Here is an 18,337-nt window from a genome sequence, read left to right as displayed (position 1 = left end):
TATGCAAATTAGCCATATGAAGTAGATACGTCTGATAGACGGCATCATGTTGTATTGTAGAGTGCGACGTCCGTGCCGCACTTACATGGGATGACCCCGATTAGCCGGTGGCTGCCTCCCCCTTAGAGTCATCTGGTTATCCCTGACCTGTCTGGTGTGTTCTTTGGACTTCATGGTGTTGTTGCTCCCAATATTCTCTTAGACAACCTCTGAGGCCGTCACAGAGCAGCTGTATTTGTACTGACATTAGATTACACACAGGTGCACTCTATTTAGTCATTAGCACTCATCAGGCAATGTCTATGGGCAACTGACTGCACTCAGACCAAAGGGGGCTGAATAATTACGCACAACCCACTTTGCAGTTAGTCATTTGTAAAAATTGTTTGGAATCACATATGATTTTCGTTCCACTTCTCACGTGTACACCACTTTGTATTGGTCTTTCAATAAAATTGATTCCTGTTTGTGGCAGTAATATGACAAAATTTGAAAAATTTCAAGGGGGCCGAATACTTTTGCAAACCACTGTATATGTCAGGTGGTTCTTGAGTCTCTTGGTTTGTTATAGTTTATGGTTTCAGGTCGTTGACCTTCCCCCTGACCCTGCCTATTATTGGCATATATAGCTATTTCAGCTGCATAGATATGTCTGCTTGCTTAAGTTTCATTTTGATACCCACCCTGGAGGAACATGAGGACCAAAAGTGACAAGCCGAGATCGCTAGAGTTTTTTCAGACACCAATTATTGTTTCCAGGTTTTTTGATAAATTTATCTTGTAACCTTTTTTCTGCTTTGAATAAGGGTTTCAGATAGCTTGTTAGTGAAGCCCTTCCTTCTTAACAACTCCCACTTCCACGCAGAAAGTTGAAAGAGCTTCAGGTTGGGATGATCAGTGGGCCCTGGAGAAGGAGGCCTAAACAGCCTGGCACCATGAGATGAACTATAATAACTAAACTTCGTAGCAGTGTAAACCAGAGTCTCCTGGGACAGCATGGTCGATTAGAATAACTTGGCCCTAGTCTTGGCGGATTTTGTTGAGTAGTCAAGGTTTTAGGCTGAGAGGTGGAAACGCATATATCAGATGGGATTCATATGTTACTGAGAGAGTGTCCACCACCCAAGGATTGTCCTGGGGACACAGGGAGCAGAATATTGGACATCTGGTGTTGCATTTCTGAGTCAAGGGAGGTTAAAACCTGAAAACTTGGAAATTCTTACTTCCTCACACTCATTAAATTTCTCCCGTCGATATATGGCGGATGATGAGAAATTGATGCAGCATTTGACCTGATTGATCGAATGACGGAGAGATTTCCATCCAAAATCACTTGAATAGGTTGATTGGTCCTAATGGAAAATTTGGGTCGATCAGCTGCGGATTGGGAGTGTGTTGCTAGTGGCGTTTGATTCGACGACTGACTAAGCTACTCTCATTTGTCCACCGCACGTTCCCGGTCTCTGCTTCTACTGTGCCGCTGTTCCGTCTTCTTTGCTTCCATGCACCCGGGAGCATATATGACGTAATGCAGAGGGTAGATACTAGAGGCCTCTAGTGGCCAGTGTCTCTAGTGTCCCCTGCATTATATTAAACTACATAGGTGCCCTGGAACATGGAAGTATAGACTACAGAGTAGTCAGTAGGAAGAGGTAGCAACCCGGGACCTAACAGCAGACATGTGAGAGCCGCACGTCCTGGGACCCGGCAGGAACACACAGGTTTTCAAAGATTTCATACTGAAATTGCTTGAAAATGTGTGTATAGTGTAGAGGGAATCAAACAGATAGATCCCTCTCTGATCAGATAATGATCGGAGAGAGGTCTGTCTGCTGGCCATATTGACCAGTGTATCGGCCAGAGTATGGCCACCTTTAATCCAGTAGAGCATTGCTACACTTACTTGTGAATCTTGGCTTTCAAATCTTCTGCAGTAGATTTTTCTCTGTTGAAAGCAGCTTCCAGTTCTTTAAATTGACTTTTTATAAGCTCCAGCTCGGATGTACTTTGAACTTGACTTGCCTTTTCCACTTGTAATGACCCTTCAAGATCTCGAACACGCAACTGACAATGGAGAAATTAAAAAGGATTATAAATAATTAAAACAGAAACATAAATAAAACACCTATTAGATTGTAAGCCTATTTGGCAGGTCCCGCCTCCTCATGTGCTTTTTTCTGCCACCATATGGACTCGGTTACTAAACTTATATATTGCAATCTGCACACCATTGTTTATTGTTACATCACTATTCTATGTACCATGGTTTAATGCTGTAATGTCCCTGTGAAACATTAATGTTGCCTCCCCTATCTTGTGGACAGCGCAGTGTAATAGGGTAGCGCTTTATGCTATTTAATAATATTGTACATGCTACTTTGAACATAACCAATACATACAAGACAGGCATATACGTACAAGACGGGCATACAAGACAGGCTAATGTTCAATGAGCAAAAATCCCTTATTGTGGGCGAGTGTATTTTTTAGATACACTACGGCTCAAAAGTTTAGGATCACTTAAAAATGTATTTCTTTTTCTTGAAATCATGCTGTAACGATTGTGGAATTCTCTCCATGATCAGTGCGCTGACAATGCGGAAATCCTCCACAAGCGTATAATTTGCGGGAACCCAGCAGAAGGTGCAATGCACCTGTAGAGGGCAATTCCTGTTGGCAGGTGGAGCTGTGGAGTGCAGAGGAACAGCTCCTCTGCCCTACCACACACGCCAGACAGGAATTGTACGAAGGGAAGAAACGCAATCGCAAGAGAGGCGATTGAGAATGAGCACAGAGACAGATTGTATGTGTGGGCACCAAACTAGTCGCCAACCCGCGACGGTGCACACACCACAGCAGATATGAAGTAGGAACGCGATCGCGAGAGGTGCGATCGCCAGACATGACACAAGGCTACAGCAAGGCGGAGCACGAGAGTAGCAAAGGCACAGCAAATCATACAATGAGGAGATAAGGAAAATAACAAACGCTAACTGAACGCGAACACCGCACTCATTCGCAACAGTGCACGCGTTCATGCGCGGTCTCCATGTGATAAGCACAATAGAGACAAGCATGCCTAACTAACCACCGACAGACAAACATGAAACAGAGAACGCGAGCGCTTGCTTAACAGTTACCTCACCGAGCCTCCAGCAAGCGTTCGTAGCAGACAAGACAGACACACGAAAACAGGGACAAGCGAGAGATAGGATCCACAGTACTAGCGAAAAGAGGCCAGTGCGATCCAGGGAGACAGAGATTAGACGGATCCACAGCACTAGCGCTAGGCGAGTGCGATCCAGGCAAGACAGATAGAGGAGGTAGCTAGTAGCAACCGCTGCTCCAGCTATACTTCAAGAACAAAGATCAGAACGACCTCCTGTCGACCACCGCAGGGACAGGACAATCGCAACAGACAGACAAAACAGATATGCAATCCTAACTGCACTAGGGAACCTGCCGAGTGCAGTCCCAAGAATTACTCTTAAGCTAATCTTTCAAACAATGAGCAAGGCTGACACTCTCCAGACTGTTTCACAGGAAGAATCCTTATGACCAGCAACTTACTGTGGGAAACATAGCTCTTTATAAAGCAAGCCCACAGGGGATGTGGCTAGGCAATCTGCATGACAAACATATGCAAATTCCTCAGCAGCAAGCTGCACAACTGACAAAAGGTCTCTCTTCCAGAGACCTGCAGAATGCAGACCTGAACAGTGATCAAAAGGCTGCCTGCCTGCGCAGGCAGCCACGCGGATCCTCACACATGAATAAAATGATTCTGAATAGGAAATATACAGTAGTCAAGCTGCTCCTACACACATCAGTAGGACTTAGAAACAGTGAGTGTGCTGGCCACTCGTTATAGACAGAATACCAGCAAAACACTTCTTCCATAAATAGTTGCATAAATAGTTGCACAGACTGCAGGGGTGGTTTGGATCATTGCCCTGTTGAAGGACATCCTGGTAAGATGATCAGGAACAATCATTTCGATCCAGGGAAATGTGAAGTGTGTAAATTATTGAACTTCATTGGGTGCATACAGGTGCGCAACTTGAGCCACACTGGCCCCCAGTGAAACCATGCTAGCAGATCACACGCAATGCACAGACAGGAGCTGCATGGAGATAAGAGTGTACAGCAGCTACAATGAAGAGAGGAGCGAGGACACGACACTCTGCTGGAGGAAGGTAAAGTATGATGCTCTGCACCTTGCCACAGGACCGTTCCCCTTAGCTCCCGAGATGGTGGAGGTCACAGGGGTCATATATTACACCCCTGTGTGCATGTTGCAAGTGGGTGGCCACTACAATGCTGAAGTCAAAGACAGATCTGCATAATAGCCAGGCCCAAACCCAGTACACATTTCAGAGTGTTCTTGGTCGAGGCGGCCATCTCTGCTAAGCATCTAGCGTATGTACAGCTGTCCCGATGCATCCCCGGGATGGTCTCAGCCGAGAACACGGTTTTCATCCTTACCCCTCCTAATGGAAGCTACTCCATTAGGCAGTGACTTCATTCTTCCATCCCCCCTCCATAGCAGCAGAAAGCGTTACAAGGATTTAGCCATGCAAGTCATCTGTATTTGGCACTGAACTATTACCCAAGGGATAAACACCCCATCACTGTGCAATAATCTTTGTACTAAGGATTTGGTGTAAAGGGAACCTAAACTGAATTTAAAAAAGGACTTTAAAGGAACACTATCGATTTACATAATTTTTTCAATTGAGATAGGAATTGTTTGGGAAGTGCTGCTAAGTACTGGTGTATACATTTCACTGGTAACCTCTTTGTTTACTGTTATCAAAATACTTTCAAACTTTACTGCAAAACTGATGGCAGAATGAGCCATGAGGGCAGGGGAAATTCCCCTCACACTTCATTAGTTAACCCTGTATGTAACTCTGTGTGCGTGAGAGAGAGAGAGAGAGAGAGAGAGAGAGAGAGAGAGAGAGAAAGCTCCCAACAGCTGCAGCTTCTGTATCCTGTGTTTCTGACTGAAGTGTCTGAAGAGAGCAGAGGGAACTTGTTATGAACATTTGTAATTGTCACAGCTTTTCATACTGTTTTTGCTTTCTGAGAAAAATACTCTGTAGTCTGATATGCAACACTGGCTGTGCATTGAAGCAGACACCCCTTCTGCAATTGATTTTGTTGCAATATTGCGAAATCCTACACTAAATAATTTAAAGCTTTTGCCAGGGGTGTAGCAATAGGGGTTGCAGAGGTAGCGACTGCATCAGGGCCCTTGGGCCAGAGGAGCCCCGAAGGGCCATGCCTCAACTACAGTTTTAGGTCTCTATTGGTCCTGTGCTCATAATAATCACTTCTATAGATACTTTGTGGTATAGTAGTAATCATTAACAAGCTGTCCACTTGGGCATTGATAGTATTCCTTTAACTTACCTGGGGCTTCTACCGGCCCCCTGCAGAGTCCCTGTGCCCCAGGTAAGTTAAAGTCCTTTTTTTAACTTCAGTTTAGATTCAGTTTAGCGTCCCGAAAGCTATCCTCCAGTTCCCCCGAAGCACCCTACTTTCATTTTGAACTAAAGCAGAAAAAAACAGTACCCTGGAAAAACAGCACCACACTGACCATTTAAATATTAGAATAATCAAAAATCTTTATTGAGACATAGACGATACTAATAAATAAAACCAATTAAAAATCACCACCAGGTGATAAGCATGGTGTCACAAGCATTATATATATTGAATAATAATAATATATGTCAGGGGATTATTATTATTTTTCCCATGTCAGTGTGCATAGCCACGCCCACCTCTAGCACAGTTAAGCATATAAATGAGCGGAGCTCATAGTTCAGTTAGTAGCTAGTAGAAGGTGAGGTGTTTTAAATTTCATTTCTACCATTTAGTTGACCCTTGGGCTTTTGGCATGGTTCCCACTAGAACGCTGATAAAAACTAGCATTTTTGCATGGTTAGAGTAGGACTCACCAGATCGGGGACACTTTGGCGCAGTTGGTGAGCTTAAACGAGTTAAAGCCTAACCAAGAGCCCCTGTCACTGTTTTCCTGTTGTGTGCTGCAGCCCCTCTGTATTTATATATTTCTGTATTTAAATTATAATAATATAGTTACAAGGTCCACCTGACCCAAAAATGTATACAAAAATAATAAACAGGGATGCTTATCCGGATTCTGGATATCCAAACTTTTTTTCAGCTATCCGATTCGGATTCCGGATTTTTTTTTAAATCCGGATAGCTATCTGCAGATATTTGGTCGCATACCAGGATATCCGGATCAGAATACTGTAACTAAGGAGATGACATCATTGAGCCAATCAGAGGGCTCCCAGCAGAAGCCCTAGCAACCAATCACAGAAGGGAACCTTGGCCAGCCCCACCTGACCATATTGAGCCAGAGAGCTCCCAGCCTAAGCCCTGGCACCCAATCACAGAAAGGTACCCTGGCCAGCCCCCCTATATAATGAGGGCTGCCATGATGAGACATATTGTCCTAGCTTGCTGAATGCCCACTGAGAGACATGCTCCAGTGCTGCTGGCCTACCAAGGGCTGTACACAGTGATAAACCTAAAGCTGTTCAGTGATTAACCCATTCACTATCACTACACTTTTGCTGTAATGTTAATTAGCTTGATTTATTGAGTGACAGTCAGAGTGTGTGCTGTGCTGCAGGGCTGCTGCAGCTGCAATGTGTCTGTGTGTGTGCTGTGCACAGACCAGGCCAGCTGCGGCCTGCTGGCCAGCTAATAGCCTTACCTAGCTACAGTATAGTTAGGTTAGGGAATAGGAATACCGCAGTCAGTGCTAGTAGTTGTTAGAGTAGTAGTACTACTGCTGTGAGCAGTGCCAGTGTGACAGTTAGTGTGCACTAGTGTCTTCTCCTCTGCTGTCTGACTGTCACTTGGCACGTGCCACTTGCTACGTGCCAAGTGACACCCGCCAAGTGCCATGTCCGGCATGCTCCTGGCACACGTTACACCTGCTGCTGCTGCATTGTCCTGCTCCTGCGGCATGTGCAGCTCCCACCGCCAGGGTGCCACAGACCACTGATACCACCTATATTTACCCAAAACACAATTACTGCGTAATTTTTGGGGAGGTGTCTTGGCTGAAAACTGTCATGTCCCAGTTGTACAGTTGTACTTTGGACACAATGTGGGCTGCACGACTGCTGTCTGGAACCTAGTCCTGATGCTAATTGACAGCCAATTTTTTTTTTTTGGGGGGGGGGGGGGGGGGGGTTAAGTCCCCACATAATCATTTAGTTTTTCACTTTAAAAAACCATGATGCTGCATGCCTCATTTTCCCTAAAAAAAACATTTTAGAAGCAATTTAAAAACCCACTTCCGGTTTTTCTATTCGGATATCCGAATCCGTCCGGATAGCCCGGATAATGCGCTTGGATATCCGCACAACGCGGATATCTGAAAATTCGGATTCGGATATCCGATCCGGATATCTGGGTATCCGGATCAATTCGGATTTTGAAAAGGGGTATGCGAGTACCCCTGAAAATAAATATATGTATATATAAAAATGGCACAAGCACGTAATCACAAAAGGGGGGGGGGGGGGGTTGGTCTTCTGAGACTGTGCACAATAATCCATAAATTATGGAGAATGCATTAACATGATTACCGGTACATGTGTGGTTATACACAACAGAGTGCATTGGTGCTTGCAGCATAAATAATAAAAATGGCTATAAGAAGCAATCAAATGTAAAAAATATACCAAAAAAAGTATAATCAAAGAAACTGAACAAGATTGCCCCTACATAGACCAAAGTAAAATGTGCAGAGTGCCATAGTGCTTATAGTTATTTATGCTATGGCGCTTGTCCGTTCTCCACTTTTGTGACACTACCTTTGTTTTGATGCTAGGCCCCGGTGTGCGTGCCTCCTGATCGTGCTCCCGTGTACGTGTGCAGTGACCGTGGACTCGCCAGTCGGAAGAGGGTCGCTGCAGGGGACTGGAGAATCACTGTAGTGACAGCGCGGGCACAGGGCGGCTACTGGGGGCTGGTAGGGACCCCAGGTAAGGTTAGCCCTTTTTTGAACTTCAATTTAAGTTCCCTTTAAATATTTTAAGTATTTACAATAGACATTGGAGAACTGAAAATATTGGATTTTTCATTTACAGTACTAAATGCACTGTGTAAAATGTACAGAATAATTGTTTTTATTGCTAAGAGAAAATAACAGGCATTACAGCAACAGATCTACTTTTACTATGTGCAAAAAAATTCAGTTCAGTTCTTTGTTACTGTATGTAGGAAGTGAATGCAGAGGAACGTCACTGCAGCTTTCCTTTAGTAAATTCCACACATACAGTCATACACAGTTATTGGATCTGTTACCTGGATGATTTCAGAGTTGAACTTGGATTCCAGGTGTGCAGCTCTTTCAGCCTCTATATTCTCTTCCAATCTCTGCACTCGCTGATTTGCAGTCTGTGATAAAGAAAAGATGCATGAATAAGTCTGTGGTTTACGAAGGCTCATACACAACCTTAAACAGAATACATGATTTAGAGCACCTGGCCATGTAAGCATGCATCAGCATGGTCTTTTTCTTTTACTGAAACACAGGGGTGTGGCCTGACCGAAATACCCAAGTGCTGGTGCATGCTAGAGCTGTGGCAGTAGCACAAAACATCAACACTTGTATCCTACCAAAACTACGTCCGACATTTTGATCCCCTCCAGCCATGCAATATACTGTAAATATTACATAGACGCATTTGGCATCCTGCAACACATTCCGCTGGATCTAACCCAACACGGCATCAGACCCACTATTACGTATTGCGCCACTGTGCGTACATTACAGGGGCAGCTACAGCGTTTGAGCCAGTACCAGCCCCGTCCTCCCTGAGTGACGAATCACCACTTCCTTGCTCTAGTGTTGACCCTACTAGCTCTCCCCAAGATTACTCATGTCCCCTTACCCGCTACAGCAGATGAAAAGTACGTGCTGGGAAGATGTGGGCGGTCTTGTTAACAGATCAGAAAGGGTAACGTTACTTTTATAAAGCTTTGCATATAACTTTAACCTTTCTAATGGCACTGTGCACACTGTGTTTGCTTGTTCCAATTCTAAGCCGCTTATATTTGCATAATAAGTATAAACTTTACTTTATCTTAAAATTCTTATCATCTGATTGACCCTCCCTAATACACATACATGTAACTACTACGTAGAATCAAGGGTTATGCTGAGAATGCAGAGACAGCCCACCCAGCAGGAGATGCACAGCAGAAGTGGCAAGGCAATATACAGCAAGACATTGTAGAGGAAGCATGGGCATATGTATCAAATGTGTTTCTGTGTTGGTGGATATGAAACATGGCTGATTATAAGAAATGAAAGACGCACCAGCCTGTTCAGCAATTATCCATCTACAAAAAGTATGCTGGGAGTTCCCAAGCAGAAAATATTGCAGGATAAGGTACCAATGGATTCAAAATGAAGTTCTTTGCTGCTCTCTCCATAGTTTCAAATGCCAATGCCTATATAAACGCCACATAGCATAATACTGTTAGATAAAGTGCATGCAGTGCTCAGCCAGTTGAGTGACAGGTGCCTCTGTGTATAACTCACCATGCCCCTATCATGCAGCAGCTCACCAAATCGTTGCCACCTCACAACCAGGTAGGTCTAGCGTTTACTTGTCTTATAAAATTGAATAAATTCTGAAAGCTCTGTTTTTTTTTTTTTTTATACGACTATTGAAGAAATGTCTTGTCTGGAAACAACAGTATATGCAAATGCTAGGGGCGTTGTGTGTGATACAGAGGCAATTGTAACTCATCACTTGGCTGAGCACTGCATGCACTTATATCTGACAGTATTACACTATGTAGACTTTATTTATCCATATGAAGAAGGGTGGAGGCACCTAAAAATAAATCTCTCTCAGAGTATACGTTAAGAAGATATAAATAAATACATGAGGTATCTTAACTCCCCAGATGAATGTGAGGTTTTTAATATTACTATAGATGAACATAAGCCCTTGTAGGCCCAATAACTATTAGAATGACAGGTACTCTTAGAATTCAGAGCTATTCAGGAAAGCTACTTCTTTGCAGATTTTCTCTGCTAAGCAAGATATTGATTTTCTTTGCAAAAACAAGAGACTTTGACTCTTTGCTTTGTCTCTTTGCTTTGACTGTGTAACTAAGCCATTTCTTCAAACGCTACTCGCATTTATCTGGTCCAGAGGAGGAGATCTCTTTTAAATTCTGAATCATCCACCTCGGGCTATGAAAACTCTTTAGTTTAAGAAAAAAATATATGCATACATGTTTTTGTGTTTAACATTTTCCTTTTTAGCTAGGGACAGTAGATGGAACCTAGAGGCTTGAATGTCTTGAGGACTGCCACAAGGGTAAAAGTAGGGTCTATGTCCAGTAAGGGGTTAACAGCTCCTCTGGGGGCCTTGAGTTGGGCATCAGCTTCCATCTACTTGGCTAGGCAAGATTAAGTTTTTTTTTGGAATATTGTTAAAATAATTTATTTTGTAATTTCTGTAATTTGTAATCATTTGTGTGATCATATATTATCAAAGGGGGGAATGTCTGTATATTTACCAATTTTCAATGTTTGAAACAGTTTGTTCTTTTATTAATTATTACGGTCATATTGTGTAGTGAATAGGTGTTGATACATCTTCTAAGGTATCCACCAGCAGTGGAGTGTTTTTTCTGTACCATCATTTTCTCCCACCTCTCTCTCCTAGGGGCCTTTGTTTCTAGGGCTCGTGCCTCGCCTCACTGTCTTTCCTTTTCCCTTTTTCCCTCACTTTCATTACTCACATTTCCTTTACTCCCCTCTCTTCATCCCTTCTTCTTTCCCTCCCCTCATCATCTCCCCCCCCCCCCCCCCGGTCATCCTCCTGGTATGGGACCACCCATACATGCATAGGCTACATTGCATGAAGGGTGTCTATTTGGTTACCATGTCTAGGTAATAGAATCAGAATCAATTTTTATTTTCGCCAAGTAAGTTTGCACCTACAAGGAATTTGTCTTGGCAGTTGCTTAACAAACACAAACAAAAACAATACAAGGACAGACAGTGTGTGTATTACAAGTCAAGGACATTATAAGTATAGTGGCAGTAAGCAATGTGAGAATTGTTCATTTACAGTTCTGTGCTGATTACTATCAAGTCCTAGCAGCTCTAACGTGGTTCAGCATTAAGTATGGCTACCGCTTGAGGAAAAAAGCTGTTCCTGTGTCTGGAGGTTTTGGTAGCGATTGACCAGAATCTTACTCCTGAAGGCATGCGCTGGAAGATGGAGTGAGCTGGGTGAGAGGGGTCAGAGGCAATTTTGGTTGCTCTTTTTCTGCACCTGCTAGCGTAAAAGCTATGGGCATGGATAATGTATCCTACCCCTCACGTGGACGGAGCTGTGTATGTGCTGCGTCTGCTTGGCTAGCCCACGTGCACCACGGTCCTCGGGTCCTTTCTTTGTCCTGGGGTTCGGGTTGCAGTGTGGGGCCGACTGGCAGTGCAGCATAACATCCATTTACTGCTGGTTGCTTGGCAGCCGAGATGCGTGTCCATCCACCCGCCCCCCTCCCGCCTATTGGTTGACAGCTTAGGCTGCCGCCTGTTACGCGGCCTGGAGGCAGTTTAGGTTGCCATAGCAACACTCCGTAAACATACACGTCCTTTGTACGTAGTGACGCATAGCGCCACCTACGATGACGCACCAGTTACACTCAATGGCCTGGCCCCACGTCATACAGGACAGGTAGGCGGGATCGCGCACGGAAGAAGGCGATTTAAATGGCCTCTCCCATCCAGCACATTGTGCACGATTAGCCTCCGAAAAAACAAGGCTCAGCCCATTGCGAAACGGCTGTAAGTCCGTGCACCCACTGGCGCCCACAGTTGCCTTCCCTCTTCAGCAGAGCACGATAAGTACCATCTATGTTCACGGACTTTGTTTTTGTGTAACATGTGACACATGCTTGTACACTTGCTGCTACGCATTAAAGCTACAGTGCCAAACATTTTTGCTTTCTCTTGCTTGAAGTTAAGACCACATTTGCCATGATTATACATAACTGTTACCTCAAGTTCTTTTTTCAGTCTTTCTTCCCTCTCAAGGCTGAATCCCAGCTCGCTTTTGTGTTTTCGTATAGCATCCACAAGGCTGTTTTTTTCTAAATCCAGTTGATGCAGTTTTTGCTGCAGTTCTTGGATGATCCCATTTTGTTTCTGTGACAAAATATGTAAAGCATTCAAATAAAAATCCCTTTCTCTCGACATTAAGGACAGAAACCCACTAGGAGCAAGTTGAAAACTCTTGCTAATGTAATGCTATGGGTAGGATCCCACTTGAGTGATGTGATTTTATAAAAATCCTCCATAGCATTGCATTAGCAAGAGCTTTTTCAAATCACTAGTGATTAGAAATCGCTCTTAGTGGGTTTCTGGCCTCAGTGAAAATACAAGTTGCTGGTTACACATCAAATTATAGCTACCTGAACAACAGCTTCCATCTTACTCTTGTCCAACATCAGCTTCTCCTGCTCTTTCTTCAGTTTCTCAATGGCACGGTCACAGGTTTGTAAATTGCTTTCAAGAGCTTTGCGGGAATCTACCCAATTGAATTCTGTGCTTTGAAAATGTTCCTGCAAGTTCTGCATCTTTCTTTGAAGTTCTTCCATTTGCTCTGTTTGGAGAAAATGCATTTGTCAGTACTGGTAAGTGTAGAAATCTAAAGGTGCGCTTCCCACTAGGGATGGTCAATGAGATGCAAATAATTTTGCCCTGATGTAGGATTATGCTTATTTAATATGCAAATGTATGTAGCTTGAAAATAGATCAATCAAATTGTACCTCAGCAGGATTTGATTGGTTCATTTTGAAGCTGGTCCATCTCCGTCTCTCCCTTCTCCAGCTTGCCAGCAGCAGGTGAGGTAGGGAAATTGCAGACAGGCAGGTGACTGAGGTGAGGTTAGGCTGAGGCTCACAGAGTCCCTCTGCAGCTCCTCTCTCACTCCCCATCTCTCTGTCTGTGTGCCCCAATGCCTTCTGTTCTGGTGCTGTGACCAGCCAGGCAAGCGGAAAGGGTAGGAGCTACGTCCAGCGCCATGCAGGAGGGAGAGAGGCTACAGATGGGAGGAGGCAGAGCCACGTAGAGTGATGGGAGGGGCAGAGCTATGACTGGGAGAGGGCAGAGCCACAGACAGTGCTGGGAGAGGTGAAGCCACAACTCTTCTGTGTTCCAGGCATTAGGTCAGGACTATAATGTAAGTGTCGAGGAAAATCAGTGCGCAGAGAGGTGGCAGGTGGAAAAACAGTCCCATTTCACCTGCCAGCCTCTCTGCAATGAGCGGCAGGGAGTGGGGGTAAGGTCACAATTGCAATCCTAGCCTTGCCATGGGCACATGGATTAAAAAAAAAAAAAAAAAAAAAAAAAAAAAAAAAACCAGACAGTAGGACAGACTGACCCCCTGTTTTATCTAGGGGTGGAGGGCTCCATAGCAAATGCTATGTTTATCCTTACGCCCCTGATTTGAGCGCTTGTATTTATAGTCTCATTCACACAGAGGTTGACCTGGCTGCAGTGGCTGGCTTCATTTACTCTCCACCCACATGGTGATGTTGCATCCTGCCCACCTTCACCCACTTTAATCCTGTTGGAAATGCAAGAAAGTGGGTGGGGCTTGATGTCCCTACCTGGACAGAGATTGGCAGAATTGGCCTCTGCATTTACCCCAAGCTGCAGCTAGGCTGTTGAGCAGACATGCATGAAGCTTACAACAGCTGATACTACAGTATACTTCACAAGGATCAGGTGACAAATGTAAGTACAGTCAACATCCTATGCAGGATTGTGTTTACTTTCAGTGCTTATACCACACTACAAGGCCCTTTAATCCCTGCATATATACTTAAATGAGGTGGTCATTACTTTACCTTTGAAGTGTTCTTGTATTCTGATGGCTTTTGCTTTCTCATCTTCCAGGGCCACTCTTTCCGAACCGCATTGTTTTCTTGCCACTGCCAAATCAAATTCTAGACTCTGACGGACTACTTCTCCCTTCTCAACCTCACACCTAAGCTTGACTATCTGACTCTCACGTGTCTGTAGCTGGAAGATAAAACAGAAAGTAAATGAATGTGCAGTTACCACCATAAAAGTCTTCATCAGCCACATGTATAAGCTAAATCAACGTTCACATTACCAAGAACTCAGTTACATCAATGCACTTTGCCATTTATATACAATAAAGTTACACAAACCACTTAAATAACATGCAAACCCCACTGTCTCAGGAACTGGAAGCTGTGCTAACAAGTAAAAGTCACTAGATGCCAAACAATTAGCTGCAAACAAATTAAACAAACACTGCTAGTTAACTGAATATTAGCTAGTAGATTGTATTTGCTAGAACTTCCTGGGTGAGTAGAGGTTTGCATGTTTGAAGAATTTTCCTCTCATCCCTACTGAATATGATCATCACAACATTCCACATGTGTTCTTGATTAACGGTGCACCATTGGATATGATTTATTAACAATCTGCAGGGCTGGAGATCAATAGAGCACTTTAGTGATCCAACAGACCTGTCTGACTTTATTAACAGTTCTCAATCCCGTTAGGGATGGAATTCAGTGCATTTTTAAGCTGCATAAATCTGCTTACAAAATGTGCATAATTCTGCATGAACTTTAATTTTTTGCACCTCATAAACCATTCCCTACTTCTTGGTGGTTACTCTGTACTTGATGATACTGAAGTATCCAAGTAGCAACAAGCTGCAGAGCATAAGCCTTATACAGACATTAGATGGTTCTTGGCTGAGGCTGCACCAATTCTCCCATCGTCAGTGATAGTTCCAGTCTGTTGAGATTGTCTCCTACTTACCTCACCCACTCTGTTGTGCGGAGTGCTGTCCCTTTCCTCTATTTATCAACAGAATGCATCTGCGGGGGACAGTAACTGCGTGTGTATGCACCTTTGCAGTGGTCCTACTGCTAAAATCGGTCACACATTATTTATACCTACAAGAGCCATCCTCAAAAGAAATGTAATTTTTAGAAATAAAGAAAACAATTCTATAGCAGACTGCATGGACGTAGGCGTGGTCATAGGTCTGATGGGAGTCTCCCAGATTTAAATTTTTTCCCTACCGTTAAAAACTGAGCAAATTCTTAGCTGTCCTTAATCTAGACCGAATAGCAGCCACATATTGTAGTAAACAAAATACTTTGTCACATTTAAATAAGAACCTGCACTATTCAATGTAACTCACCTCTTCATTATGCTTTGATACCAATGTTAAAGTCTCATTTTTGGCTCTATTAAGCTGAAATCGGAGTTCCAGTATGTCATCCAAATCAGGCAACTCCTTTTTTCCATGTTTAGATGTTTTTGACCTGTAAAATGAATTAGACAGTGTTTGATAGCAAAGATGTTTTACAGGAAACACTTATAAGGAGAAACACAGTCTGTACATTCAAAGTTCCTTACAGGATCAGTAAGCTGAAGAACACCCATATGGTGCATTCTACCTTTAGTCTACTAAAGAAATAGTAACATGATAAGAGCATTAAAAATGTTATTATTGTGGTGACCTTGTATATTTGTTGTAACTTGCTCGTCTCATTGCATGCTCCTAAGTGTAAAGATTTATACGGTAATACTCCCATAAATAATAAAAATTGTTTATAAAACAAGTTCTAAAGTTTTACCCATGGCTATTTCTAGGCATGGGACATCTAGGCTAGCGCCTTGAGTGCCACCTACTAATCAGGACAGGCACTGCAGTCTTCACATTATGTAGAGTGACCAGACGTCCCGGATTGCCCGGGACGCGTCCCGGATTCGGGGTCCGCTGTCCCAGGCAGCATGAGGTCACGGGAAACGTCCCGCTTTCAGCAGCGGGACGTCCCGGCCTTGGGACTCTGGTCACTCTATACTCATGAACTGGCAACGGCGTCTATAGACGCCGTGCCACTTCATTGCCCGCAGCCCCGCTCCAGCCTACTGTCTTCCGGTGTTCCGACACCGGCAGGCGAGCAGGGCTACGGCAAGATGGCTGCCAGAGCCCTGTACTGGAGACTATTTGTGTCTCCAGTACAGGGCTTCGGGCGCCATCTTGCCGTAGCCCTGTCAGCGCGGGAGAGAAGATCAGCAGCAAGATGGTCCCGGGAGCAGCGCGCCAGAGGCCGGAGACTTCTGCCAGGTGAGTAAATGCTTTCTTTTCCAGGTGAAATGTTTGCCCGCATTGCGTTTCTTTTCTGGTGAAATGTTTGCCCGCATTGCGTTTCTTTTCTGGTGAAATGTTTGCCCGCATTGCGTTTCTTTGCTGGTGAAATGTCTGCCCGCATAGCGTTTCTTTTCTGGTGAAATGTTTGCCCGCATTGCGTTTCTTTTCTGGTGAAAGGTTTTCCCGCATTGCGTTTCTTTTCTGGTGAAATGTTTGCCCGCATTGCGTTTCTTTTCTGGTGAAATGGTTGCCCGCATTGCGTTTCTTTTCTGGTGAAATGTTTGCCCGCATTGCGTCTATTTTCTGGTGAAATATTTGCCCGCATTGCGTTTATTTTGTACTGACATGTTGACTGCATTGCAATTATTTTGTACTGACATGTTCGCCCGCATTGCGTTTATTTTGTACTGACATGTTGCCCGCATTGCATTTATTTTGTGCTGACATGTTGCCCATTGCGTTTATTTTCTGGTGTCCGGGTAACTGTTACTGTATTTATTATTTAGTGGTCATAGATGGCTATGTTTGCTGCTTTGTGGTTACGGTATACTATTAGCATCACACAGTTTCTGCACACCCATGAAGCAAAGTCTCGTTTGTCTTATGCCTCGCTGTTACATCATTACATTAGCTCCGCCCATACAATGTCATGGCCACGCCCATTTCGCCGCAGCGGCGCAGCCCCCCCCCCAGTCTTCGTTGCTGCGCGCTCCTCAGTCCTCCCCACTTTTCGCCGCGCTATGCGCGCCGCCCCCCCCCCCAGCTCCCCGTCCCAGGTTGGACCCACAAAAATCTGGTCTCTCTACATTATGGGTTGCTGCCGACCCTGTACACTGTGCAGGAGCTCAGAAGGATGGAGGAGGAAATGGACAGCACGGACTGCTCTCTCTTTCTCCATACACTTGCACACTACAGGAGTAGCAGCTCAGCAGAGTAAACGACAAGTCCCCCATCTTTCCTCACTGCTGCTGATAATGTTTATCTTGGCTGAAAATATGAGGACAGGAGGAGGAACCTGGAAAACATGTTAGAGAGGAGAGAGACAATATACTGTGAGGGAAAGGCTGCAGAATAAGTGCAAGTACTGCGTATGTCTGTGGATGCACTTGTGTATCAGGGTATGTATGGGAGTATGTGCATGTATATGTGTGCATGTGCATATTTATGTATGTGTGCACTGATATGAATGTATGTAAAGTATATTTAGTTCATCTGGAACCATTAATTGCACGTTAAAAAAAAAGGTCAACTATGGTTATCAGTTTAACTTTTTAAAAGATTCACTTTGAAAAGAGCATTTGCAAATATCTGATCTAACTGACAACATTCTCTGCAAAATAACATAATTCAGAAAGTAGTACAATGGGAAAGTAGAGGTTAACTTGATCAGGGCACCAACAAGCTGTGCTCATACAAGAGATGGCTGTGCAATTATTATCACTATCAATCACAATATTACCTTGTAATTTCATTATCAGTCGTGTGGTTTTGGGAGATGAACGTCATCTTGTCCATATTTGTAGCTGTTCTTGTTAACCAGGACAACGGCTGTTCTTTCAAATTGCTCCCTATCTTCTAGTCCCTGCCCGAATCCCCCCTTCTTCCCTCCCTGTGCTCCGGGCTCCCTTCACCGTTAACTCACATGATGGCTCCGATCCACCCGCCGGAACTTGCCGCTCTCCTGCATAGCGTCCTGGCTGTCACCATGGTTACTTCCGGTACCCGCATTTGACGTCATGAGATGCGCATGCCGGAAGTAACTATAGTGACGGTCGGGACGCCATGTGAGTTAATGGCGAAGGTGGGCACTGAGCACAGGGAGGGAGGGAGGAGAGAGAAGGGGAAAAGGCGTATAAGGGTGGGGGAAGCTGGCGCACTAAAGATGACATGGCTGGGGCCCCAGGGACAAGAGATGACACAGGGAGGGGGGTTCAAAGTTAAATTCTTGGTCGGAGTTTCTCTTTATACACTGTCAACTGCCACAATCTGTATGTACTGATAATTTATGGCAATAATAAGCTTAAATCTATGACATTACAAGGGTAATATCCCCACACATGATAATACTATTATCATGTGTGGGGATAGTACAACAAGGCTC

General features: G+C 44.2%; 1 protein-coding gene across 4 annotated transcripts in view; it reads right to left on the bottom strand.

The window, feature by feature from the left end:
• Positions 1 to 17,950, bottom strand: part of CCDC171 (coiled-coil domain containing 171) — a 103,223-nt gene extending 85,273 nt beyond the window's left edge. For 3 of the 4 annotated variants that reach the window (XM_068234370.1, XM_068234373.1, XM_068234372.1), the window contains exons 1-7: positions 17,879 to 17,950; positions 15,280 to 15,403; positions 13,940 to 14,114; positions 12,499 to 12,689; positions 12,086 to 12,232; positions 8,359 to 8,451; positions 1,904 to 2,064 (exon numbers count right to left, since the gene is read on the bottom strand). In XM_068234370.1, coding sequence (XP_068090471.1) covers positions 1,904 to 2,064; positions 8,359 to 8,451; positions 12,086 to 12,232; positions 12,499 to 12,689; positions 13,940 to 14,114; positions 15,280 to 15,403; positions 17,879 to 17,943 — 956 coding nt within the window. In that variant the 5' untranslated portion in view covers positions 17,944 to 17,950. The other variant, XM_068234371.1, reaches the window with a different exon arrangement.
• Positions 17,951 to 18,337: the final 387 nt, after the last annotated feature.

Source organism: Hyperolius riggenbachi, chromosome 1, assembly GCF_040937935.1.
Source record: "Hyperolius riggenbachi isolate aHypRig1 chromosome 1, aHypRig1.pri, whole genome shotgun sequence".
Taxonomy (NCBI): domain Eukaryota; kingdom Metazoa; phylum Chordata; class Amphibia; order Anura; family Hyperoliidae; genus Hyperolius; species Hyperolius riggenbachi.
The sequence above is the reverse complement of the archived record's forward strand: the minus strand, read 5'-3'. Positions and strand labels throughout refer to the sequence as shown.